At 41.5% G+C, this 25,609-nt stretch overlaps 1 protein-coding gene across 1 annotated transcript in view; it reads right to left on the bottom strand.

Moving 5' to 3' along the window:
• Window positions 1-3,665: 3,665 nt before the first annotated feature.
• The window catches only part of FLT3 (fms related tyrosine kinase 3), a 33,222-nt gene continuing 11,278 nt past the window's right edge, over window positions 3,666-25,609 (bottom strand). Inside the window, exons 7-24 of the mRNA XM_030947141.1 lie at window positions 24,920-25,059; window positions 24,685-24,838; window positions 21,036-21,201; window positions 16,975-17,081; window positions 15,641-15,752; window positions 13,906-14,084; window positions 12,536-12,648; window positions 12,304-12,436; window positions 12,110-12,214; window positions 10,391-10,501; window positions 8,350-8,503; window positions 7,847-7,977; window positions 7,339-7,463; window positions 6,860-6,982; window positions 6,091-6,202; window positions 5,908-6,007; window positions 4,481-4,586; window positions 3,666-3,800 (exon numbers count right to left, since the gene is read on the bottom strand). Of these exons, the coding sequence (XP_030803001.1) occupies window positions 3,666-3,800; window positions 4,481-4,586; window positions 5,908-6,007; window positions 6,091-6,202; window positions 6,860-6,982; window positions 7,339-7,463; window positions 7,847-7,977; window positions 8,350-8,503; window positions 10,391-10,501; window positions 12,110-12,214; window positions 12,304-12,436; window positions 12,536-12,648; window positions 13,906-14,084; window positions 15,641-15,752; window positions 16,975-17,081; window positions 21,036-21,201; window positions 24,685-24,838; window positions 24,920-25,059 (2,306 nt within the window). The remainder of the gene's footprint in view (window positions 3,801-4,480; window positions 4,587-5,907; window positions 6,008-6,090; window positions 6,203-6,859; window positions 6,983-7,338; window positions 7,464-7,846; window positions 7,978-8,349; window positions 8,504-10,390; window positions 10,502-12,109; window positions 12,215-12,303; window positions 12,437-12,535; window positions 12,649-13,905; window positions 14,085-15,640; window positions 15,753-16,974; window positions 17,082-21,035; window positions 21,202-24,684; window positions 24,839-24,919; window positions 25,060-25,609) is intronic.

Raw genomic sequence — 25,609 nt, 5'->3', positions numbered from 1 at the left:
TGAACCACAGGTCTGGGTGGGTCTTTTTATGCCTTTTTAGAAAAAAGCTGTTTTTCTTTACATGGTCTAATTAATTAGCCGTAGATGCAGGACTGAAGGTGGCAGAATGCGAAGTCTGAGCCCTGAGCCACTGAGCACTTGGTCTGATTCTGTGTTTGGGAGAAGGGAGCTGAGATTTGGTGCATCCAGCTCCATGGGATCCACTCATCTCCAGTATGCTTTGATTTTTTTTGCCCCTGAAATAGTTTCCAGCAGAAGTTCTGACTCTTAAAATATAACCTGTCTGCAAATAGCTCCGGAGCAACTATGACTTTGTATTTCTTCGTTGCCTTTCACAGTGCCCTCCATGGAGACGTGGACTGAAAGCCACTGCTAGCATGCATGACAGGCTCACTTCTGCTCTTCTCTTCTGATTTAACACATGGTTAGTCCCAGCTTCTCTCAGAGGGACCCCACAGAGCCCATCCCAGGTATCCCAAATCCAAAAGCATGACGTGCTGGAGAAGCACCTCCAGTTTCTCTATAGGGACAGAGAAGGGTCTCTCACTTTTTTGGTCCCTGCTGCCTGTGGCACAGGGACATGTGTGTTTGGGAAAACGCTCTGAAGGGGTGAGTGGACGGAGTGGTTTGTGCTGGTACTGGTTTTGTCCCATCGGTGCTACGAGGTTTTGGCTGTCGAGTCCTTTTGACCCATACCCTCACGCCCAGCCCTACTCCCGGGTCTCCTGTAGCTCTGGACCCGACACCGCGGCTGGCCCGGCTCCCTGTGCCGAGCTCCAGCCCTGCTCCCTGTCCCCCGTCCGGCGTCCCTCGGGCTGTCCGCGGTCGCGGAGCTCCACCTAGTGCCGGCTGCGGCGGGAACGGGGCCGCCCGTGCCCGGGCATCCCGCCGGAGAGCTCCGAGCTCCCGGGACACGGCTGTCCGAGCTCCCGGGACACGGCTGTCCGAGCTCCCCGGGACACGGCTGTGCCCTCCGAGCTCCCCGGGACACGGCTGTCCGAGCTCCCGGGACACGGCTGTCCGCTCCGAGCTCCCCGGACACGGCTGTCCTCTCCGAGCTCCCCGGAACACGGCTGTCCTCTCCGAGCTCCCCGGACACGGCTGTCCGCTCCGAGCTCCCCGGACACGGCTGTCCGCTCCGAGGCACGCCCTTGCAGGTGGAAGGGAAAGAAAATTCGGGCAGATTCCCCAGCGCCATCCTGTCTTTCAGCTTGGGTTGTCAAATTATCTTTCTTCTTATTTCTGGTACTGTTGTGAGGGAGAGGTCAAACGTCCTTTGCCCTTCAGTGCTTTTAATTGACCTCAACCCTTCTATTGCTCTTCATCCCGGATTAATGATTACTGGATCTTTGTCAGTCTATGCCTAACTTAAGGCATCCACCTTAGACTAAAGGCATCTCTGCTGGAGGTCTTCAAACAAGATTAACTCTCTCCATTCACTACAGGGGGCAACTCACCACTTTCTCCTGACAACGTGTTTCTGGAGGCACAGATTAGGGGTCTGGATCCTATGAGAGAAATGTGGGCATTTCCCTTCAAAAATCATGGAACTAACCTGCACTGTCTGTGGGTCTGCACAAACCTCATAATGGACCGCCACTTTGTTGTGTTGGAAGCATCCTGGAAAGAAAATGTCCTAAGCGAAATTATTTTTTTCATGCAGTACCTCCTGTAGCTTTGTTCCATCCATCTCTTCTGTGTGTAGAAGCAGATTCACAACTTCCCACAAGTTCAGCCTGTATAGGAGGGTTTTTCTCCTGATTGCTCTTCCTCACAGAGTGCTGTGTTGCCTGAGCTGCTTTTCATGTGTGAATCATGAGAAGTTGTACTTGCTCCAAGGTTCTCTATTTGCCTTTATATTCCCAAGTCTCAGCTCAGTAGCGATGATGGGGCCAGATGAGCTGTGTCCAGTTCTTTTCAAGTCTTGTGGATAAGCATGTGACACAACTCCCTGGCTTGTTTTTAAGTACATGGGTTTCTCATCTGCTCCTCTTTAAGCCAAGTTCACATCTGCTTAGCTTCTAGGGCCAGCCAGGCTTGAAAGTGACTAGTTCAGTATTAGGTTCCTCTAAATCTGAAGGCTGAAAACTCCTGTCTTCACAAGATGCTTAACTCCCACTGTCCAGCCACTGCAGGCTGTGTGCTACCAGTGCTGAACAGTGACATCTTGCAGATGAATACTTTCAAACCATTATGAGTATGTTAAAAATTATATACATTTTGCAGAGAATGCAATGTTAAAATTTATTTCTGTCTAAATATCTCCAGATTGCTCTTCAGGAATTTGTGTCTGAATAAAAAACGGATGATTCATTGATAATTATTAATAACATTAACAAAAATATACAAATCATAATCACTGTATTACAACATTATTTTCAGACAGTGTTAGTAAAGAGCAGCAGAATTTCTGTGATAGCATATTCTATGCAAAGTTAATATTTTATTATTTATTATTATTATTTTATAAGATTTGCCTCTGAAAAATCCTAACTGAACTTAGCACCTTGTGAAATGTAAAAGAGAAAAAAACTATTAACCAATATATTCTCATCTTGATCCACTGTGATGTAGACAAATGTATCCTATTAGTCATGATGAAAGTTGCATTTAGAAATTCCTAAACCTCATAGTGAACATAGCTATCTTTTCAAGTATACTGAAAACACATCAAACCTCTGGGTATTGTCCTGGGAGTGTGTGAGAAAGTTAAAGAGGCATAGCTTCATTTTAGTGCAGCAGTGTGTATACACCCAGGCTGAATTCTTTAGATTTGGAGAGATGATATTACACTCCTAAATTACAGAATGTAATTTCTTCAAAACTTAACATTTTTTATTTGCTACTAAAACACACAAAGCCCCATGAATGGAATTATCTGTAACTCAGCTGAAGTGAGACTTCCAACTGGAGACTGCCACCTGGATTTTCCAGACCAGGGAGGTAGAAGGTTATCTCCAATTATCACTCCTCCTGGTTATTTTAGATGCTTATTTTAGGTGGAAAGGAATCCCTCCTGTGAGTGCCTATCTCTCATCAGCAGTTGCAGAATGTAGCCTGGCTAAGTAGAGGCCACGTGAGTAACTAAATCTTGATGAACTGAACTCACCTGAACACCCACCACCCATACTTCACAACCACTGAGATGTCCAGGGTAAAACAGCAACACTCAATCAAACTAAGAGCTCCTTGTAAAACAAGACTTATGGAACTGTAAAATTTGAACATCTAAAACTGGTGATTCCAATGGGTTTTTTTCCCAACACTCCCTGACATTTGGAGATGAAGATGTGAATAGCACTTCTGGAAATCACAGCAGCTCTCTTTAGCTGCATAGTCAATGTTTGTAAACATTGACTAAAATTACTGTGAATTCTCTCATATTTGCTTGCAATGTGGCAAGAACAGTATAATTCAATATGTTGATTGGGCACTACTTACACAGCACCAGGAAAAGGTAGCAAAAAAACCTGTCTTGCTATAAATGTGTTTGCTGAATCCAAACAAATGAATTACACCTTCTCAAAAAGTCACATAAATACTGACTGGCCCACAAGAAACAAACAGTGCAGCAGTTGGTGACAATTTCTTTTCTTAGAGCTGATATAAAACACTTATCCTACACAGAGGGTATGACAATACTGAGACCAAATCCAAAACTCAGATTATTTTTCAACCTGAGGATCTTCATGCTGGAGCACAGCTGGGAACAGCAAAGATTCCTCATCCCTGCTTACACGAGGTTTAGTTTTGATGCTGGAATGGTGTGTAGCAAAGCTTTTCATTGTATTATGGTAAACCTAGAATTGGGAAGAGGAAATAAAAGATATCTTCTGTTATTATTTATTGTATTTGGAAAACTGCTCTCCTCCCCATGAAGTAGGCACTGAGAAATAATGTGTTTAGTCCAGAGTGGATACCCAAGTAGCAATTGGTAATTTGGAAAGGAATTCTTTATCCTCCCTGAAGAGGAGATAAACGCCTGGTATGGATAGAAGAGGACTTCCTCAGATCATCTTTATTATTTTCACCTTTGAGAATGACGTACAGCATTCTGTCTGTGAGGACATGGCCTGGTGATCCCTCATGAGACCCCCTGGCCCCTGGCCCAGGCTCAGCACCCCTCCCATGGCAGCTAGCAGCATCCCCAAACCTGACTGCACTGGCTGCTGCACGAGGAAAGCCCATTCCCTCAGCACAGGCTGAGAGACTTCAGCTTTCCAGAGTCCCAGTGCAGGTAGTGGGAGGAAGAAAATCCTCATCAGGAAGGTCAGGATTCTTTCTGATGGCAGAAAAACTTGCCCCAAGCTCTTAGATGGATCCATGGGCAATGTATCCATAGTAGAGTTGTGTACTTCAATAGAAAGCAGGAGGCTATTCCTCATCTCATTATGATCTGTGGAGCTACATATAAACCCCACAAAAACCCAAACCTGAACCCCGACATTGTTCACACGTTCATCTCACTGTATTTACTTACTGCTCCTTCTGCCTCAGCCAGCTGACAGGCCAGAGAGGAAACCAGGTAAGAAAAAGAAGGTCTTTCCCTGGAGTCAAGAGCCCAACAGGACTGCATCATGCAATAGCTGCAGAAGGAAAGACATGGCACACAAAACATGTTAGCTCTGGGACTCTCTGTAAGTGACTGTGTGGAATCGCAGGACTTGAATGGGGAATCATGGGGATCAGAACGATTTTATAGAAAGAGGCCAGAATTGCAGTGTTGCATTAGAGGAAAAGAAGCAGAAAGATAAGGATAAAAGGTGAAATGATCTTACAGTGCCTTAATCAGAGTCCTTAGTAAAATCATTGTGGTATGACATATAATAGCACAATGTTTGTTTTTCAGCTTCCACGCAGAAAATGTTAGGAAGACAATGCCGATCTTTCACAGAAACTAAACCTGTTCCTTGTGGACTATGTAGTCTTAAGTAAACTTTTCATAGCAAGTCTTTTAATGTAATGTGACATGAAAAAAAAAATTCTGAAATTTAAACACCACCTTAGAAATATTGCAGTTTCATCAGGCATCAGTGCTGCGCCTGACAGCTAAAGTCCCTTGCAAAGTTACTGGGACAATAGGCTCTCTGATATTTAAACCCCCCAGAGCAATCTTTCATGGGTTAATCTGTCAGATTCCCCTGCACTTTTAATGCCATTACAGCCTTTATGTGGTGAGGATAAGAACAGTGCAGTGTCACAGCAAGGCACTCTGTCCCTAGAGCACCAGTGAAACCTCTGCCAGAAGAGGTCGGCCAACTCCAAGTCCTTCCCTTTCCTCCAAGTTCCAGACCTCATAATTCCCTGTCACCTTCTCTTCTCTTGTTCCCTGGGGCCCACCTCTAGGCAGAGTCCACCCAGGCACAGAGGCACAGGCTGAAATTTATGTGATGAGAGCACAGAATTAGCTTTCCCCCAACTCTTCCTTAGCAGGGTTTTTATCTAAGAGGATCCCTAGCCACCTGGAACTGAAACAAACCTGGTAAACTTTGATTAAATAATAAAGTTTAGGAAAGAACCCACCAAAAATTTAGTCAATATGGAAAACATAGCTTTTTTGGGGAAAAAATAAAATGAAAGAAAGGAAAAAAGAGAAAAGCAGAAGAAGAAAAAAAGGGGAAAACATATCTGTGGTCTGAGAATAAGAAGATCCCTGGGGAAAGAAGTCACAACTAAATAAATATAATAAATTAGTCCTGTCAAATACATATAACCTATAGTGTTGATCACTTCTGGTTTAGAACAAAACCTGCAAGATCAGGCAGTCTTTGTTAGATTTAGAGAAAGATCTCACATTTTGCAACTAATTTTGGGTAAGAGATAGTGTACAATAAATGAAAGGTCATTCAAACAGTGACCTAGTAAGTATAAATTCTCATGCTCTGCATCACTTGGAAATACACTTACACATCTTTTGTAGCATAATACGGTTGGTCCATTTTAAATCCACTTTGTATCAATTTGTAGAAATTTGTGTCAACCTGAATACCGGGGTAAGGATTTACACCTGTGGAAATGATCAGAGAATATGTGTTAATTCAGAAGCTGCCAAAACCAAACACCCCTCTTTTGTCCCACTGTAAGACATACCCAGGGAGAATATCTCCCACAGCAGTATTCCATAGGACCAGACATCACTCTTCATGGTGTATGTCCTCTCAAACAAGCTTTCAGGGGCCATCCATTTGACTGGCAGCCGAGCCTGTGCAGACAGGGGGATGGGGGCCAGGTCATGCTGTGACACAGGCTGTGACACAGGCTTTGTGGGTGACTCCCGGTGCTTCTCACTGCCAGCATGACCGATTCATGTTTGCTGCTTGCAAAGCTGTGTCTATGCCAGCAATCCCTGGACATTCCCATTGCAGAAAGAAATGGACACTTCTAAAGAGCCAGTTCATCTCATGCATTTTAGATGACTATTTAAGGAAGAGATGAGCTCAGTCCTGGAAGAGCCACCTTCCTTCCTCTGACTTCAAGCATAGAGTGGCTCAGGTGGAGATGTCCACACTGTATTTCTTCATAAAGACAGAAGATCTGACACACTACCATGGATATGCTGTCGTCCTACACTGTTATTACCCACAACCATAAACAATTCCCAGTGCTTCCATCAATGGATGCTTTAAAAAGAGCATGGGTACCATCTCATTCACAGAACCAGCTTGATTAGTTTAATTATAATCTAAGAATTTGCTTTTGCCAAGGGCAGGAAAAACTGAGATTTCTGCATTGCCCATACAGACAAAGCTAACAAGGAATGCACGAAGCTATCAAGGAATGAAAAAATGAAAACTTTTCTTTCTTAGTTCTTTATAATTCTTACAATGATATGGAAACCAGAGAGCCCTCATGAACTTACATTGCCCCTGACAATGTAGTTGGAGTCGTTCATTACATCTCTGGCGAGGCCAAAGTCACAGATTTTCACCACTTTCCCGTGGGTCACCAGTACATTCCGGGCAGCGAGGTCTCTGTGGATGCACTTAGAAGGAAAGGAAGGATTAATGCTCAGCAGCATTTGGTACCAGTGGTGGACAATTCCCTGCCCTCTGAGCTGGCACCTCCTTCCACTTCAGCAGTTTGATGAATGGCCAAGCTGGACACCCCCTGGCTGCTGGTGGCAAGGAGGCAGGGCCAGAGCAGGCACAATTGTACCGTGCCGCTGCTTCTTACTCAGGATGCTGCCTAAAACTGCAACCCAGTCGTCGCTGTTAAACCAGGGAAGGAGGTATAGTTCAAGCTTGCCACTGAGTGGCTCTGTTCCTCAACCTGCCTTTTATAAACTGACCTACTTTTAGCAGCTTTTCTATCTGAAAAATTTGCTACCCTTCACCATACCGATTTGGACTCAAGAAATTCCATTCCTTTGGCAACTTGATAAGAGAAGCAAAGAAGGTCTTCAAAAGTGAGCACATTAAAATCCTCTTCTTCATCCACTGGTGTGCCTGCATCCTTAATTTTATCTGTGAAAAATAATCAAAAGTATGAGTTTTCCATGGACTTCCTCACTCTGATCAATTCCACTGATTGTTTTAAAGGATTTTCACAGGCTCCCTACCAAAAGCAACATCACAAAGAGCATCAATATTTTTTATCCTTCACTCAGATACAAAATAAAGGTGAGTATTTTTGTATTCAACTACTATGCTCATAGCATGAGCAGAAACATAAGCATCTGATCTCAAGTGTTGTTGAATCCTCCTCCAGCAAAATTCCTGCCTGCACTGAAGAGAAACATATGATAGAAAGAGGCCTCTTTTGTCATGGAATCTAGTCTGGTCATATCAATAATATAAAAAATACAATAAAACAGCATTCCTAAAGATATAATCAATTAATCTCTTACCTTCCTCAGAAAACAGCACAATCCCATTTGATCCCAGTGTCACATTTATGTTTTGACTTCTTTGCGTGGTTTCAAATTCATCCTCTCTGCACAGAGCTGTGTTCACACTGTACTTCAGGTGAGTCCCTGTCCTGGAGCAGGCAAAACATTTTTCAAAGTTTTCACACAGTATCACATAATCTATCACATCTAATTTATCACATAATCTTCTATACATAAACTCTTTTGCAGTGAAAAACATGAACAGTTACTACTATTAAAAACCTAGACACAGACATGACTCTTCTCAAAACTGGGAAGAGAAACAAGAGGTTTTTTGTCTTCTGCAGTCTCCATAAGGAGAATCAAATCTCAGTTCCTCATAAAGCATTGTTTATTAAAGTACATGAAGGCACATTCTCAAGAATTCAATAATTTCACCAGTGTACACAGCACAGGTGAGAATGAAGCTTAAAAAGCAACAGCAGTTTTTAAAAGTATCGAATTGTAACTAATTTCTTTACCTAGAGTTTTGATCCTGGTGGATATTGTGGTAAAAGCTGAAGTTTTGTTGTTTAAAAATATCTGTCAGTGTCCAGTGAAACTTTTCTCTCTTGCTCCTCAAGTAGTTCAGAAGGTCACCATAGCAACAGTATTCAAATATCAAGTAGATTGGTCCTGAAATAGTTGGAAATGTAAATAGCCTGCTGCTATTTATAGCACCCTCCCCATTAAAGCCCTAATGCTGCTTCATTTTCTCTCAGGATTAATCTGTGTTAAAACATCCCAAGCATCTTCCATTCCCAGGTGGATAAGCTGTACTGATAGGCACATAATGAGAATTTGTTTACTGACTATAATGTCCCTTGGAAAGTCTGTGTAACTTTGTCCTTGTGATGCATCTCTCAAACTGTATTGAAAATCCCTTACACAAACAAAAATCCTTGCCCATCCCAATGGCAATGGGGAGGACAGTACAGGCTAGAAGGATGCAGCATATTTTCTAAACCATGCAGGGTTCAAGAAGAAGATGACTCCTGCTAATTATCTGGATGGTGTGAATTTGTATCCTTTGACCTACATTCTTCCACCTATCTGTGCAACCTTCATGCTCTGGAAAGAGCCTTTTTATTTTTCCCCAAGAAGATCACCTGAAACCCAAGAGTACTTTGCTGAGGGGACCTAACTGAGGGATATCCCTTGCAAGGGGAGGTGTCTTAAGTAGAGCACTGGTCAGGACATTTTCTCAAGAAAGGAAAAATACATCCAGTTCCTGACCCAGGCAGGCTTGGATAAAAGCCATGACCAGCCAGCAGGACCTCAGAGTGGTCACACATCACCCTGCAAAGCCTCACTCTGCCACCACTTCTGGCCCAGAAAGACTGACCATGAATCTGTGGATATTTCTGTCAGAAGGCCACTGTCAAGCAAGGTAGGACACGCTGAAAAAAGCTGTAAAGTCTCTCAGAGGATGGATGGGAAAGTCTCAAGAACCATGTAAATACTACTGGAAATGGCACCTGGATAAGGCTGGAAGTGTCCCTGCCCTAACCTACCAGACTAAGCAGGTCTTCCCTGCAGCTCTGCTGCCTACACCATCACATCCTGCCCGCTGTTCCAGAAAACAGTGGCAGTCTGTATATTTTTAAATCAGCTAAAGCAACTAAGAACAATCTATTTCTCTGCTTTCCTCTTACTCCTCACATGTCTGGGCCTGACAGTATTGCCACTGATGTAAACTAAAGAAACAAAAGTTAACTGTTCTGCTTGGTCTTTCTGACTAAATAAATAACCCTGTTGGAAAATCTGCCAAGCTTTTCAGTGTCAGGTGTTACAGTTCATGACATGGACCTACACTGGGTGAAACCCCGGCATTTCCCCAAGCTGATCTGTTCTTTAGCCTTTCTTCATCCCCTCTTGTTCACCATTGGACTGGCCAGAGAAGTATTTCTTTGCACAAGAATAGCTGTGTAAGTTACCTCAATGATAACATGAGTCACACATTACTTAATCAATGATATTATCTCACTACTTTCATCTTAGCCCACTGTTGCTTATTTTTTTCACTCTTCAGTTTTGTTTTTACATTTGCATTTTTCCTTTAAAAGGTTGTCCCTCTTTCCATTATTTACTCCACTCATTCCTTTTTTTGTGTCCCTCCTACCCCTGTTATTTTTCAGTTTCTTTTTTTTTCCTGTCTATCTTTTAGCTATTTTTATCCATTCATTGATGAGTCACATGAATTAAAAAAAAATTATAATTTCCTTCGTGAACATAATCATGTGTAAACAAAGTCCCTGACACCAGATAAGTTTTTCCTCTTCACTTAATAAACTGGCTCATACCAGTGCCATCACCACCATAACAGGAAATCCTATTCTACAGAAGGACTGTTATATCACTTCCTGCCAGTATAATCAGAAATGACCCTTTTCTGTACACATGCATGGCCTTAAACTTGCTTTCAGTTCATCTTCATCTTATTTTGGGCCAGCACAGAACAGCAAAATTAGTACTCATTATTCTGGTGGTTTTAATTGGTATTTTTCCACAATTTCAATTTACCTGACAGAGTACAAGCTCCGAGTAGGTTCACAATATTTTCATGGCTTCCAATGTGAGTCATCATTTTCAGCTCAGACATTAGAGCATCTTTTTCTGAAGCATCAGGTTTTTCTGTAAAAGCAATAATACAGATTTGGAAATCTCCAGCAAAGAAATGAAAATTTAAATGGTTGTGATGCTTTGTCACGTGCAAATCTTAATTTCAAATTCATTGGACTGACAGTACATTTGGGAAGATCCTAAAAAACCTTTCCAAAGTATAAAAAGATTCAGTCAAAGGTGGAAACTAAATTTGTGTGTGAGTGCAGATCATTTGACAGCTTGGGAAAGCAGTCATTAAATGTCAACATTTGTCATTCTTGAGCTGGCAAGGAATGACAGCAGTATATTAAAGTGTTCCCAAGCACAGAAAAAATGGCAGACAAGCCTGTGGCAGAGAAATGTTAAGAGAGGAAAATGGCAGCCATATGGCACACAACCAGCTGCAATCCAGCAGCTGAGAGGGCCGCCCTGTGTTTCAGTAACAGCTTTAGTCTTGTTTTTCAGTGAGCGTTTGGTGCTCACGACTTCAGTGAGTTGGGTATGTGAACCAAAATGATCAAGTCAAGCTTCCACAAAGACAGCCACAAAGGAGTGTGCCAAGCATAAAACAGATGCTTATGTGAAAATGGGGAATGAAAACCTGAATGGCAGTGCTGGCAGGAAGGGGCTGTGTGGGCACACAGGTGGGCAGGGTGCTGGCGTCAGTGTGAAGCTCATTCCAATATATAACAAAAGGTGGGTGAGGTGGATACCGGTCTCTTTTCCCAAGTAACAAGTCAAAGGATGAGGGGAAACACTTCAGTTTGTGCCAGGAGAGGATTAGATTGGATATTCAGAAAAATATCTTCACCAAAAGGGTTGTCCAGCCCTGGAACAGGCTGCCCAGTGAAGTGGTTGAGTCACCATGCCTGAATGCATCTAAAAGATGTGTCACTGAGGGACATGGTATAGTGGTGGACTTGACAGCGATGGTTAACAGAGGACTCAGTGATCCTAGAGATCTTTTCCAGTGTGAGGTACTCCAACATTCTGTGAACAGGCTGTGATTAGTTGGGACACAGTGAGGCAGCCCTCCTCTGCTTTCTTCCAGGGAGGCTTGCTCCTGGACACTGCTTTTGTGAGGAGGCAAGACAGCTTGGAGAGATGCCAGACCATAGCAGAAAGGAGTATTCGAGGTTTAGTATCCTTATTCATAAGGAGGGATGGAAAGAAACTGTTTTGTGTCATCATGAAGGAAAAAGACTACAGGAAATTGCGCTGGAAGTTTTGGAAACAAGCTAGCTCAGACACAGCAGGCAAAGGGCTTGGCGCAGCTGGGCAACACTGCAAGAAAAAGGGGCCTCACACCAAGGGTCATAGTCACCAATATAACCAGGAGGACAGTCTGCACTGGGCATTTACATTTCTCCTCTTTAGTGGTTCCATAGTTCCCCACACAACACAGACCTTCTGTAGTGTGTAGGGCAAAATGCAATGTGCTGTGGGGTGGAGGCGCTTCAGCAATATCTCCCCAAATGAAACAGGGATTTGAAAGCACTTTGAAAGGATTTTGAAGACAAGCATTTGTGAGATGTAACTGCTGAAAGTTTTCTGTATAGAGGGATTTCTAATGCCTCTTCTACTTTGGAGATACTAGAATACATCGCTGCTTGTGGAAGGCACCAGAGTTGATCATACCTTTTAGCATTTTGACTGCGACCTGGACTGAATCTCCTGCATTGTTAATTCCATAAGCTGTTGCAGTCACTACTTTCCCAAAGGCCCCAGAACCAAGGACCTGTCCTACAAGACACAAAATGCCAGTATTATCTGCTGCTGGTACAGCACAGACTACTGCTCCAGTATTGAGATTTACCTTATGGATTGCTCACCAAATTCCAGATTTTCCCTGGGAAATTCCCATTTTATATCATATTCAAATTCTCTGAAGTCGATGTAGATGTATTCATTATCTGATGGCCCTATCATCTGTATCATTTGCCACTGGCTTTCATATTTGAATTGCTTTGGAAGAAAAAAAACACACAATGAAATAAGTTTTAGAGAAGAAACAGCCTGGTAGGAACAAAAGAAGGATGGTCAGGTATTTATGTTTGCTTTTACCTTTTTGTATTTAAGAAAAATGAATATAAACAAAAGAGCGATCAAGAGGAGAAGAAATCCAATGGAGGCATAGGATGCAGCATTGTCCAGGGGTGAAGAAACAGCTCCTGCAACTTTAAAAGGCACATATTACTACCCACTGAAACAGAGTGTGTGTGTACAGCTGAAATTTCAAGGAGAGGCCACAGTCAGTTCTGGCAGTCTGCAGCCCTCTCACACCCGAGCCTCTTCTGCATGGGGAGTGAGATGCAGCCATGTGCAAAGCAAGATGGGCAGTGGGCATTAAGTTATGGGTAATTCTGATATCTGTTTTCATTAAAAAAAAAAAAAAGGAAAAAAATAGGTAAATCCATTAATAAACTGGAATGCATGGAGGTGTTGCTGTGATTCTTGGATTGAACTTAGTGAGCATAAACAGGAATAAGGTGTTGATTAGTAGATGAGCATGCAAACATGAGACCTACCCTCATATTTTGCTTGTTTCTGAACCATAAGTGTTATGACTACTTTCTATTCTAATTCCAACATGAATGCTCAAACTCTGACAGTGGTCACAGCTTCTGTCCACTGTAGTCAAAAGCACCAAACTGCTTGTTCATCATGATGAAGGAAATCCCTGTACTGGCAATACCTGGGTGTTTCAAAACAATTCCTGATGCTACAGTATGCTCCCTCTAACTGAAATATTTTTCTCTATGGAATACGTATGATGTTGCAAGTGCAAAGTGCAAATAATCATCCTGACTTTCTGGTTCAATGAGGAAATGATCTGTGATTCCCTTGACAAGAAGAGAGACCACCTAACCAGGATATAACCTTCGGTCGCCTGCCTACAGCAGTTTAAGAAGCTCTCTTTCACAGAATTCCTGCTTTCCAGACAGGGATTGACCCTTCAGTGGGTCTGTTGGCTCAGCCATGATCTTGCTAGGGTGTTTAGTGACCTCCATGGGGTGAGGAGAGCTCTCATGGGCATTTCTGGCAGCACCACAAGGACCTACAGGAAAACAGCAAGGGATAGCACATGCCACCAGCTACCAAAGTGCCTTTAGCTCTTGCCAAAGATTATTCTTCCAGATTTCATGTAGATCACTAAAGTAAAATAAGAAATCAGCCTCGAACATTACCATGGCTCCATCTGCTCTTCCTATTCTGTTTGCTTTAATGAGGGAGGCCTCTGCTTTGGGCCTAGAGAAAAGAGAATTGTGTCTCCTATTCACCCACCATTTCTGATACTGTGTACATACAGAGTTTGTGTTTTTCCTGCAATGCCATTGCACAGTCAGCCATTTAGCCAAATAAAAAAGTATTGTAGGTTCTACCATGCCAGCTTTAGTTGAGAAAACCCATGCTAAAAAACTGGCTTGTGGTACCTGACAAGTTAATGAAACTCTTTTCACAGGCTGAGCCAGCTGAATTGTTTGCACAGCACTCCACTGAGAAGGTTGTTGCTGTCTCCTTTACATGTAAAGTACTGCTTGAAATCCATGACCCCAGGGATCTCTTCTCTGGCAAGAAGTTCTGAATCCCCTCTGTGATTTCCTCTGTGCAGCTGAAAAAGGAAGCAGACCAGTTTTGATTTTTAGCTTTTTTAGTGGCATTTGCCAGGGGAGAAGATGGGAAGTTTCAAAACATGTCGTATGTCTGTGTTGGAAGAGAAGAAGAGAAGGGGCTTGTGTTTTGTCAGCAACAGAGTGAGACCTGTCGCTGACAAAACACAAGCAAGTGATGGACATGGCAGGGTTAGCAGGGACTGAGCTACCTCCTACACTGGACTCACTGCTACTCTCCACCAGTGCCTTGGCAGAGTACTTGCACCCCCTGAACTCTGGAACCTCCACTGATTTCACAAAGAACACCACCCCCTACACCTCATCTATTCCCACTGGTTTCATATTTGCCTCAAAACATTCAAACCACTGAGCAGCTGCAAATCAGCCACTGCTATAAATGCAAAACTATAAATGCAATATGAACCCAGGGTAGAAGTTCTACCTCCTTATCCTGAAGGCATGTCACTTCACCCATGAAGTTTCTCTCACTCATGATGGAGAGCCTTCCTCCACCCAGATGGACAGCATTAATGACTTATTTAAGGCCTGACATGTAGAAAGAGGGAACTTGACACTTGAGGGAAAGGTGGTGCACATAGATAATTTTGTCTTCTAGCTTTTCTATCATTCATCAACTTACTGTCTAATTTACTCTCCACATAAATAAATTAGGAGATAAGGAATACATTTATTCAGCTCTACTCATAGCACTAGCTTCTACATTTGGAAGTTCCTCAGAAAAGATATGTCACAGCACTTTCTTCCCAGAAAGATGATTTAAGGAGTATTTAAAACCCACTCTCTGCATGGTTTTTTCCTCTTCAATTTCTGCACAGATTGATATAAGGAAGCCTTTTAAGGGGTATGGATAAGAAAATTCTCTAGGTATTTTTTTATGTCTAGTTAAAATAAATACTTTAGAGTTTATCCACAATCTTACAAAGGAAAATTTGACTTAGTATTCTTCTGCACCATGAGATTATTAGTTTCTTGGCATATCTAAGATAAAAATTGCAGAGTTCAGAAATCAGGTCAAAGCTGTTTCAGCATTTTTAAAAATTTTAAAGTCTGACTCATTCCCCTAAATAAATAGAGGAAATGGAGACACTCTTACTAACTTTACTGTAAATACTCTCACTAACTTAACTGGAAACACTCTCACTGACTTTAGTGGTTTTGGTAACAGGTCACCACAGCAGGTCTTTTAACCAAAGCTTAACCAATTAATCAAGCCTGTATTAACCAATGCATTCCCTGAATCCTATAACTTTGATAGGCTAAGAGAAAAACTTAGATTGGACTTTTGATATAAACCCAGTGGGGTCTATTTTGATGTAAAGAGCCCGAGATACACATCTTTATAGACTTCAATTGATGGCAATAAAAGAAGGGAGAACTTCCCCTAATTTTGGTGATCTGGTTCCCCTGGAGTAGGGCAACCAGTTAAATGCACACAGTGAAGTGTGCATTTTACATTTACCTTGTTACAGGCTGGTCTTCATTTAATCAAGATAGTCTTTGCAATGAATAAAAAGAAAGAAAGAAAGTTGTTTACTTGGATGAGTTGAGTTCAAGACAGTTCCTCCAAACCCAGGATGAGGCAGGGTAACCTTCAGCAACACAGGAGATCTGCTTGAACAACAGCTGCATCCTTATTTCGGGCTTTCCTGCAATAAGACAACACAAGGCTTAAGGACATGGCTTAGTGGTATACTTGGGAGTGCTGGGTTAATGGTTGGAATCTATGTTCTCAAAGATCTTCTTCAACCTAAACAGTTCCATGATTTTGTAAGACAATTTCTGTCAGCACTTCAAGTGACAAAACCCTGTACACTTGTGTGGCAATGTCATATCTGCTGAGACCAAGGTCTGCTTCTGTTTTCAAAATAAAAAACTGCATGTCACAGTGAGAGCTGGGTGTAACTCAAAGTCCTCCTCCTTCCTTGGTTTTGTGGATGGCAGTGTGGCAAGGCAAGGGGAGCAGCCACTTCTCTGTAGGGGCACAACCAGACCAAAACAATGGCGGAGCCAAAATTAGAAGTCTTGACTTCTGCTTTTCTGACTTGGACTAAGCAGCTGGTCCTAGGACTGCCCTGGCACTGAGGTTCTGGGTGTCCAACTCATACAAAATGTGCACAGAAGACCCTTGTATAAATCATATATCACAAATAAAGCCCCCAGACCTGGAGCAGGGGAGAGATGCTGCAGTCATGTGGCAGAACTGAGATGACTGAGAGCATTGGTCAGGACTGTGCATGTGTGTGAATTGTGGGCAGGGGTGTATGAGGCACTGCAGCCCAAACATACAATTTATACACCAGAGGGTCTCCACACCAACTACATTAACTCATAAATGCCATTAGAGAAAAAATGTCATAAACATGGCATAGAAATCCAATTCCTAATGGGGATAAGGGTTCCTCCCAACTGTGTATCTCATGTGGTTTCTGCAGCAGCCACATATGTTCCAGCTTTTTAGAGATAGAATAGAGTTACTGTTTTTTACTGAATTCCTAGGCTTGTAATTTTCTTAAGAAGCATTAATTTTTCTTAATATGCAACTGATTCCTCATATTCTGTTTATGGTAGACTAAATGGAACCAAAAAATTAATAACTTTCTCCTCCTTTCTCTGTTCTCCATCCCCAGCTGACACAAGAAATACAACCCACAAGCATCCAGTGTCTTTCTCTGATCCAGTGCCTGGATTTCAGCAGTGTGATGCAGTGTGAAGACAATAATGTTTTTGCCTTTTGATCCTCCATTTTAAGCAATAAATCTATGTAAATGAAATAGGGAATACCAATACAAAACCCCATAATAGCTCAATTTATACCAGTAACAAAATCCCAGACTTTACCAAATCTTTGGCAATAGCTTTGTTACTTACTTCTCACATACAGAGTGAATTTTTTTGTTACAACTGTATCATCATTTTCAGCATAAAATACATATATCCCAGACTGATGCTGATGGTTGCAGAACTTTGATGAAATGCTGTGGAACAAAGTCAAAAAAGGAAAAAGGACAAAATATTGACTTGAAAAATATTTCAATGCAGTTAAAACTCACATATATGTTTGAAACAATTCTGCATCTTCTCATGAAGAATACAAAGGAAATTATTTTTGCTTAGAGAATATAAATCCCAGAACCTTACTGTGCTGGTGAGAAGATATTTTTTCCCTGCAGTATTGATTTAACTCTGCATGTTTTTCTCTCACTCTTGCTGGAGTGCGCGCAGGCTGTCAAGCTGCGATTTTGTTACTAATTCATTGGGCAACAAGACACACCCAGGCACATATGCTAAGACCACTAAAGGATCAAACTTTCTTCTCTCCAAGGAACTTTGATGGGAATTTCTAGCTGATGTGATAGATTGTGTTAGGAAACAACAATGACAGGGAGGAACATAAGAGACAAGCTTTTCCAAAGAGAAAGATCTCACATAGGCTCAGGAAAGCGATCATCATCATAAGTTCATAGTCAATGAAATGAAACACAAACTCTCAAGGTCGTTCTGCAGGAAAAAACTCCAGCCTTTTACTAATCCCTGTGGCCTTTGAGCCAGTGGATGGCAGAAAGCCAAGACCCAAACCATGCCAGAGACGCCTTCTGACAATGGAGGTGGCCAGGAGGGGTCTAACAAGTCTCTGGGCAGAAACTAATAACAAAGAGCTGCAGAGAATTAAAGATTCATGTCTGGCTGTCCTGTTGTGTCATGGTGTATGGGACATGGGATGAGGCAGGGAGAAGGGAATATGCCATTTTACAGAGATGGTATCCTATTTCTGTGTTTTCAACTAGGTTATTGCTGTAGGATAATTGTCAGCTCTGAATAGCAGATAATGCAGTTCATCAGCATTAGAAGAGCAACCTAAGAAAATCTCTCTTACGTGTAGTTGCTGACAATTTGGGGTTGGATATTTTTGCTGACAACTCGATGGTAACCATGTTGTAGGTACCCAACTCTGTTTTAGTGATAAAGGCAAGCAGGAACGTCAGAAAGTTTGAAGAGAGAAGAAAAAAAACAAAACCCAGATAGCCCACATCAGCAATATGTAAAGCAGGAGAAAGCAGTAATGAGATCAGTCTAGAGAACTGAAATTGGGATATTTCTCCTTAAGCAAGATACATGCAAAGGCACCAAGTATCGCCCTGAAGTTCTAAACCAGGAAAGCTCCCCTTGAAGCCACTGGCAATTTTTTCTTTGACTAAGCTCACACTTTCATATGGTTATTGACTTTTGAATGTCTTGATCTGAAATGGCCTTAACAATGTCTCTGAATTCATGGACTTTTAAAAGTCAGAACCCTTTTAAGCTGCCTCAAAAAAGATACTGAAGACAGAAAGAAAAAAGAGGACCAATCAAAAAAAAATTAGTTGCTTTTGAAATCCCAGGTTGGAAGGATTATATCCTAATGAAATAAACAGAAAAAAAAATTAACACAGTATCTTCCATACCTGAAAATATAAGGGGATGTGAGCTAAGTACTATAAATTTAACAGAGAACATTGTGTGTATGAAGAGTCATTAGCTCTTAGGGGGGAAGTGAAAATCTGTTGTGTGCTGAAACAGAGAGCCCACAAAAGTAAATAAAAAATGGAAATTCTGAAGGAGTATCTGAAAAGATACTGTAAGCATAGTGACAGGAGAGATGGATTGCTGGGTTTTGAAATGAAAAGCTGAAGAAAAACACAGAGTTAATTATTAAAATTTAATATGATCTTTTATCTGAAGGAATAATTTTACAAGAGACTGGCAGAAATTAAAAGAATAAAAACAGGAAATGAAAAAGGATATGAAAGGAGCAAAGTAGAAGTGCTGGGAGACAGGATTACACAGAAATCAACTAGAACATGCAAAGTGAGACTCACAATGTGTTTAGATATGTGACGGCCTTTTTTGTGTTGCTTTGAGAAACCTTCTGCTTTAAAGTCACATTGAAATATGGAAGGCTACAACTTGCAGGCAGAATCTCCTGACTTCCCTACCCCTTGCTGCTTCTGAGTGCTTCAAAGGGAATGAAATATGTACCCATACTCTTTGTCCTCAGGATAGAGACATGTCTATCCAATGCTTGTATTCAGACACAATTGGATCGTTGTGAGGGATGTCTGCACAAAAGGATGTACTTGTCAGATGAAACAATCAGCAAATTCAAGTGGTTTCCCCTCTATTTTATATTTTCATAACATAAAGAGGATGCAAATAAATGCAAAGAATAACTACCCAAAATAAACATAAAAAGTCCTGTTCGTCCAACAGCACTGTCAGACAAATGGCCAAGTTATCTGCTTGAAGAAGCCCCCCTGCCACGCCCCAGCAATGCTTGGTGGCTGTGGCTTGCGCCTGTGGCTGAGCCAGCCTGGACACACGGCTCCAGGGACACGAGCTGTCCTTTCCCCCATCCAGCAGGTGGTGATCAGCACTCAGCAACTGCTGCTCTTTGCTGAGATGGCTCTGAAGTGACTCATAAATCCCAGAGCAGCAGTTGCACCTTACTGACTAATGACAGCTGCCTAAAGCATTTCAAAAGTTCTCAATATAATTACTGTTGGCACAGTCTGTAGCACCTAATTCTTATCTGGATTGAATTTACACCCACTGTCAATCATCCAAGCAAAACTGAGTCCTGCTGGTAGAAGCAGTGAGGAGGGGTGTGTATCAGCTGCAAAGCAAATCAACTCCCTGTTATCAGCCAGAGGGAGGTACCTATTGGACAAGGATGAGCAAATGCTCCTGGCTGTCCCCTGAGACCTCATTTCCAAAATCAGTCTTGTCACAAGGCACAGTTCTGCCAAGCCCACGTCAGGCATTGCAGATTAGTCACCAACACCCACCCAGTGCTATCAAAGTTTACTGACAGCCCTCACTTTATCAGCAGGGACAGAGTTCCTGTGGCCATTGCCAGGAGATGACAATTTGCTAACCTGAACTGAGCTGTCTCTGAACCTCACTGAGGTCTGACTCCAATACACAATCTGATGCAGATGAAAAGGCCAGCCTGTTGCAAAGGCAACTTGACAAGCTAGTGGATAAAATCAAAGGTACCAAAATACTATGGAAAGAAATCATTAAAAAGTGTAATCAAGGCTTTGACAGAGCTTTATGCAGATGATGACAGAGGTTTTAAGAATATGAGAAGGAATCAGAGCAGCTGCACTAAGTCCTGCCTACAGTCTGCTTGCTTTTAACGTAAAAACTTGAAAAGCAGCTTGGCTTTACTTTCATTGAGGTGAGTAAAAGCTGTTACCTGCAAAGCCATGGAACTACTCTGAAAGAAACCCTGAAGGAAATTAGATAATGTTATCAAGAAATTAGAGAGCCTAGGGAATGGAGAAAACATTAGCCTTAAACAGGATTCCTGCCAGAAGTCCATTGTAGGAAATAACAGAAAAGGTAGATAACTAACAGGTTTATTCAAAACATGTTTTGCTGCAGCAGTGGAAGAATCCGTGACCTGGGTAACGAGCAGAACGGCATGTTTCTGTGACACAGGCACGGGCCAGCAGAGCCCTGGGAACTGCAGCACCCTGCACTTGGTCTGGGCTGTTTGAAAGACACTGGGAACATCATCAACAACAGGATGAGAAAATGGGAACATGCAGAACTTGTGATCCAGAATGAAAACTGCAACAGACCTGTAATTCAGAACTTATGTTAGAGAGAAGGGGAATGGCAAAATGCATATAAACTTAAGGGTTGCTGGATGCCTAACTTAGCAAAGGGTTTATTATAAACAGAGAATAATGTGATTCTACAAGTTATCTGTGTGAACTGTTGTTTCAAAGCCAAAATTATGTTTGAGTACCTTTTGTTAACAGTCTCACCATGTAGGCCATTCATATTTTAAAAACACAATGAGAGTACAAAACATTGTAAATTGTCCAAATAAGACATAAAGAAGAAACATTATTATATTAAGTTATTACAAAATATTCAAATACCTGTTCCCATCCACACTGTAACTTTGTATACATGGAAATGTTTTATTGGAATACAGCCACATGCATCTAACTGGAGGATATGCTGTAAAGTTAACTTCAAAGCAAAACTCTTCCTCACCAATTTCAAAATCTTCTTTAGAGTCAGTTATATTTATAAATCCCTTTTCTGGAGGAAAAAATGAAAAAAAAATTGTATTAGAAAGGTTGGACTTTAATGAAGACATTTATACATCTGTATGTTTTTCATTTTGGTTATCACAAGCAAAAACCATGTTACATCACAAAAGGTATCCTGTTAATCAAAATAAGAGAATGCTTCAAAATAGTACTGAAATATTGTCACTGTGTTCAGTTGCAGATAAATGATTTGAGCCTGATGAAGTTGCATATTTGGTCAGACCAGAGCATTTCCAAAATGGTCTGACATTTCGCTTCACTCTAACCTACAGAATCACAGGGCCAATAATGTAATTATTTAGTTTGGTTTGGGTGTGTATTCCAGGTGTTAAGAGCTGCAATTCCTAGCTTGCTTTCTACAGGAACAAAACCACATGGCACCACCATCATAATCAGTAGTTCTTTCTCCTTCCCTGAAATGAGCTGAAGATATCGCAAATGAGTCTTGTAGCTGCTCCTTTATTTCTCCATTTAAATGAAACATATTTAATGCAAGATGAGAGCAACATGGAAAAATGTTTTGAAGAGGTCCATGAACCATGTGCTGCTGGTATTTGCCCTGATAGGGTGGGATTTGTTTCACCTAGTGGAGATGTCAAAAGCTCTGTGATCCACCTAAGCTCCTTGTTTGGACGTCTCATAAAGTCAGTGTAATGAAAAAGCCGTATTCAGATGAATCCCATCCTAAAGCAGAAGAAGACAAAGATGTACTGAACCACTTCTGGAAATACTGTTTCTTGGCACTGACTGATGAAGGAACCAAAGTCATTGCTGTGGCTAGATGTCTCATGGCTTGGAATGATTCCTTACAAAAGAGACTGAGCAGCAGAATGTGTGGGGGGAGGCTGTCCTAAAGACAGCAGTGGTGCTAGGATCAACTCTGTAAAGATCACAGAACCATATCCATTGGAAGAGATATGGAGTCAGACTCCTGCCCAGAGCAGGTCCAGCTAGATGAGGTTGCTCAGAGCCATGTCCTGTTTGGTTTGGGTATCTCCAAGGACTGTACAACCTCTGGAAAACTTGGGGTGGTGTTTAATAAGCTACATGGTGAAAAACTACACTGTAAAAATATTGCTGGACCTGTTTTTCCCTATTGAGTGTTTTTTTTTTTCTGATTGTAACCCTACATTCTGCTTGGAGTTTTATCTGTTGTAGCCTACTTACTACTTGGAAACTCCCATAAAAACCACAAACATTTAAGTATTTCAAAACAAGAAACTATTGCTTTCATGAGTACTCTCCTATTTTTTGATATTAAAGGCTTATTGATTTTATACATGCAGCCTTCATCTTTTCGCCCTCGTCCTTCCAGGCAGAATATCATCTCTGAGTGTACTGTTAACAACACAACCAGCCAAGAGTAAAGACTTTCTCCAGAGAGCATATAAGGACCTTGGAGCAGTGTATGCCATTTCTCTGGAAAACAACTAAAAAAAAAAAAAACAGTAGTTTCTTCACTGGAAGAGAAAGAAAATGGCACATTTTTGCTTGGTTTATTATTTTTGGCAGGCTTAAGTGTATTTTTGACTATTTAAACTTAGCAATGACAAAGAGGTGAGATGAAATTCTTGAGACTGAACAAGTCTCTGTGTTCCTCATATTTCTGCAGTTTTTTCTTTTAATATAATGTGCTGCAAAATAACTTACATTTTCCTTAAGCAAAATTGTGTAGTGCTAAAAATTCTTTGTTTAATACTGGTGGAAACTGAACATAAGACCTGCAGTAACAAAGAGCCTTGCAGTTGCAGTTGTTGGCATGATCTCTGCTGTGCTTTGAAGTGGCCTAACCACCCTGCCTGACCTGATGGTCACAAAAATGGGTTAAATTGATGAGGTATCAATTACCAAAGAACAAATGAAAGCAGTCTGGCTGCAAGGCGCTATTAGAGATTCAAAGAACACCCATCCATACAGCTATGGTAGCCAGGCTTCCCCGACAAAGGAGTGTGTGCCAACCAAATCAGTTTTCTCTTGGATAAGTTACACCATGATGATTCCCAGTGAAGCTACAGATGTTGAATCCTGCACAGTAATGGTTTAAAGGTGGGATGCTGATTGTTTCAGAAACTGCTACCCTTCGACATGGGCAACTGAGTGAAATCTGTATCTGTATCACTGCTGGAATGGAATCTGCATTGTTAGCATAAATTCACACCCACAGTGATTGTCATTAACACATTAGGCTAAATGCTGGGATGGATCAGAAGCACAGGATATTCCTGTAGAACCTTGGAGAGAGAAGCACAGCTGTTAGCTTGGTATGACAACATCACCCACTTTAATCCACCATGTAAGTAAACAAATAGATTTTTTCACCAGCAAAGACAATGAACCCTCAGAAGTTTTGTTGGGATAAAGGGGTGTTAAGGAGAGCACAGACAATCAATAGAGGTTGGTGCACTGTAGTGGAAAAACTACCCTGCTCAGAAATACAGCCTTCCAGGGATAGCAACTCAAACATTCCCTCAGACTGTCACCCATGCTCACACCTGATAGTTCACAGATCCCAGAAGCCACTATTTCTGACCTATGCACAGCCACAGATGAAAAAGAGGATCTTGCCCTACCTCTACAGTACACCCTCACCCCTATGTTCCGGTTTACCAAGGAGATGTGTGTAGGAAAATGCACAGGTATTGTACTCAGTTATTGTAAATGACGAGAGAACTTCCTGCTCAGTGGTAGGCAGAAGCTGAAAAGAGGATATCACACTGGGAAAGTAATTTCTGAAGAGACTGGGGTAAGTATTCTCACTTCCTACCATACCTAGCCTAGGTATCGTAAACCCTGAGAGTAACTACGTCTAAGGTCAAACATATGGTAACTGCTTCAGAGAGCCTTGTTTTCAGGGCTAGAGGCTCCAGCTCCAGGCACACCAGTCATTGAATTACACCCTGTACCTACTCCAGTAGCATGGTCCTACCTACAGCTTTCCTTTTCGTGCCTTATTTCCAGACCTAGGCTTATTTTTGTGTTTTTTCCATCTGAGAAACAAAGTTTGCAGCTGAGGCTGCTCTCAACTAAATTCAACACTGCTGGCTTTTAAATCAGCATGTTGCTTAAGTAGAATGAGATTTGCTTTTTAAATTTATGGTTCTGTGGTGCACTGGCTGAGAGTCACCAACATGTGAGATGAATCCCAGCCTGTGATTCTAGAAGATCCCATTGAAACAGTCATACAGACTGCATGTCTAAACAGTGCCATTTCATTTCACCTCTAAAAGCACTGTCTTTTAAAGGGAATTATTTGAAAAGCAATATAAAGAAAAGGTTAATTGTATTCAGGTACCAGAATGACTCAGTTCAGATTAATCTCTTGGCTCTCCTGGATTGCTTGGAAGTGCAAACAGACTTTTTCCTTAGCAAGGGAACTACAAACATACAGTGCATATCTGCAAGTAAAGAACAGACACATGGAAAACAAAGCAAAACAGCTGAGAGACAAATTAACACCAGGGACTGGAATTACCTAGAACTGTGATCAAAGCAGTTTGGTTTGGATGAGCAGTAGAAGAGCAGGTGTAATGTCCACTGTCATTTCTTTCTGCTGCTGAAACAAACACATGCTGGACCCGAACTGCTGACAAGTTTGCTTGATATTCTAATCCTTCAAAGCAGCAACCCTGGTTTTCAACAGAGATACACGTTTAATCAGTTGATAGTGTCCAATACAACCTATTTTAATGTACACCCTGTCTTTTTACCTGCTCAACTTCCCTGTTTTCAAAAGATAGTTGTATTCTGAATTTATAATTATGGTGAACAGCTCTGCATCTGATCAGCAATGGCTCCCCAACCTTAAGTAGTAGTTCAGGTAAAGGTGCTGCTTGTCTTTCATTTAAATCTACAAAACCAAAACACAGACAATGAAACAATCATCACTTTGCCTGGAAAATGCTCAGTTAGATCAACATTTTTTCTGCTAATGCTGTATAGATATTAATTTTTACATTGTAATGATAATTGCCATAATAATGAAATTAGTAACCTTCACGGATTTAGATGTCTCAAAACAAATTTTGTCATGATTCACAAGACACCTCTAGGGCACAATGCAGCATAGAGCTTAGCTCAGGTTGGGTTTATTTAAAAAAACAGGCAGGCAAATCTGAGTGCATATATTAATTAATAATTATATATAAATATATATGTTTGAGAACACTTTGGAGAGCTTTTCCATGCACACAGTCCTAAACGCCTGAACAAAAAGTCAATATAAGTATAGCAAATATAGAAAGGCAAGAGGCTTTTTACAGAGACCACAAAGAGCTATTGGAATTAGGTTTTAAACATGTGACAGAGCACTCATATTCACTATTAGGTTTATTCCAGTGATTACAAGCAAGTATCTTAGACCAGAAATCATGCTCAGATGGGCAGTGCAACTAACTTCA

This window comes from Camarhynchus parvulus, chromosome 1 (genome assembly GCF_901933205.1).
Source record: "Camarhynchus parvulus chromosome 1, STF_HiC, whole genome shotgun sequence".
NCBI lineage: Eukaryota > Metazoa > Chordata > Aves > Passeriformes > Thraupidae > Camarhynchus > Camarhynchus parvulus.
Note: the sequence above shows the minus strand (reverse complement) of the source record. Positions and strands in the feature narration are given on the sequence as shown.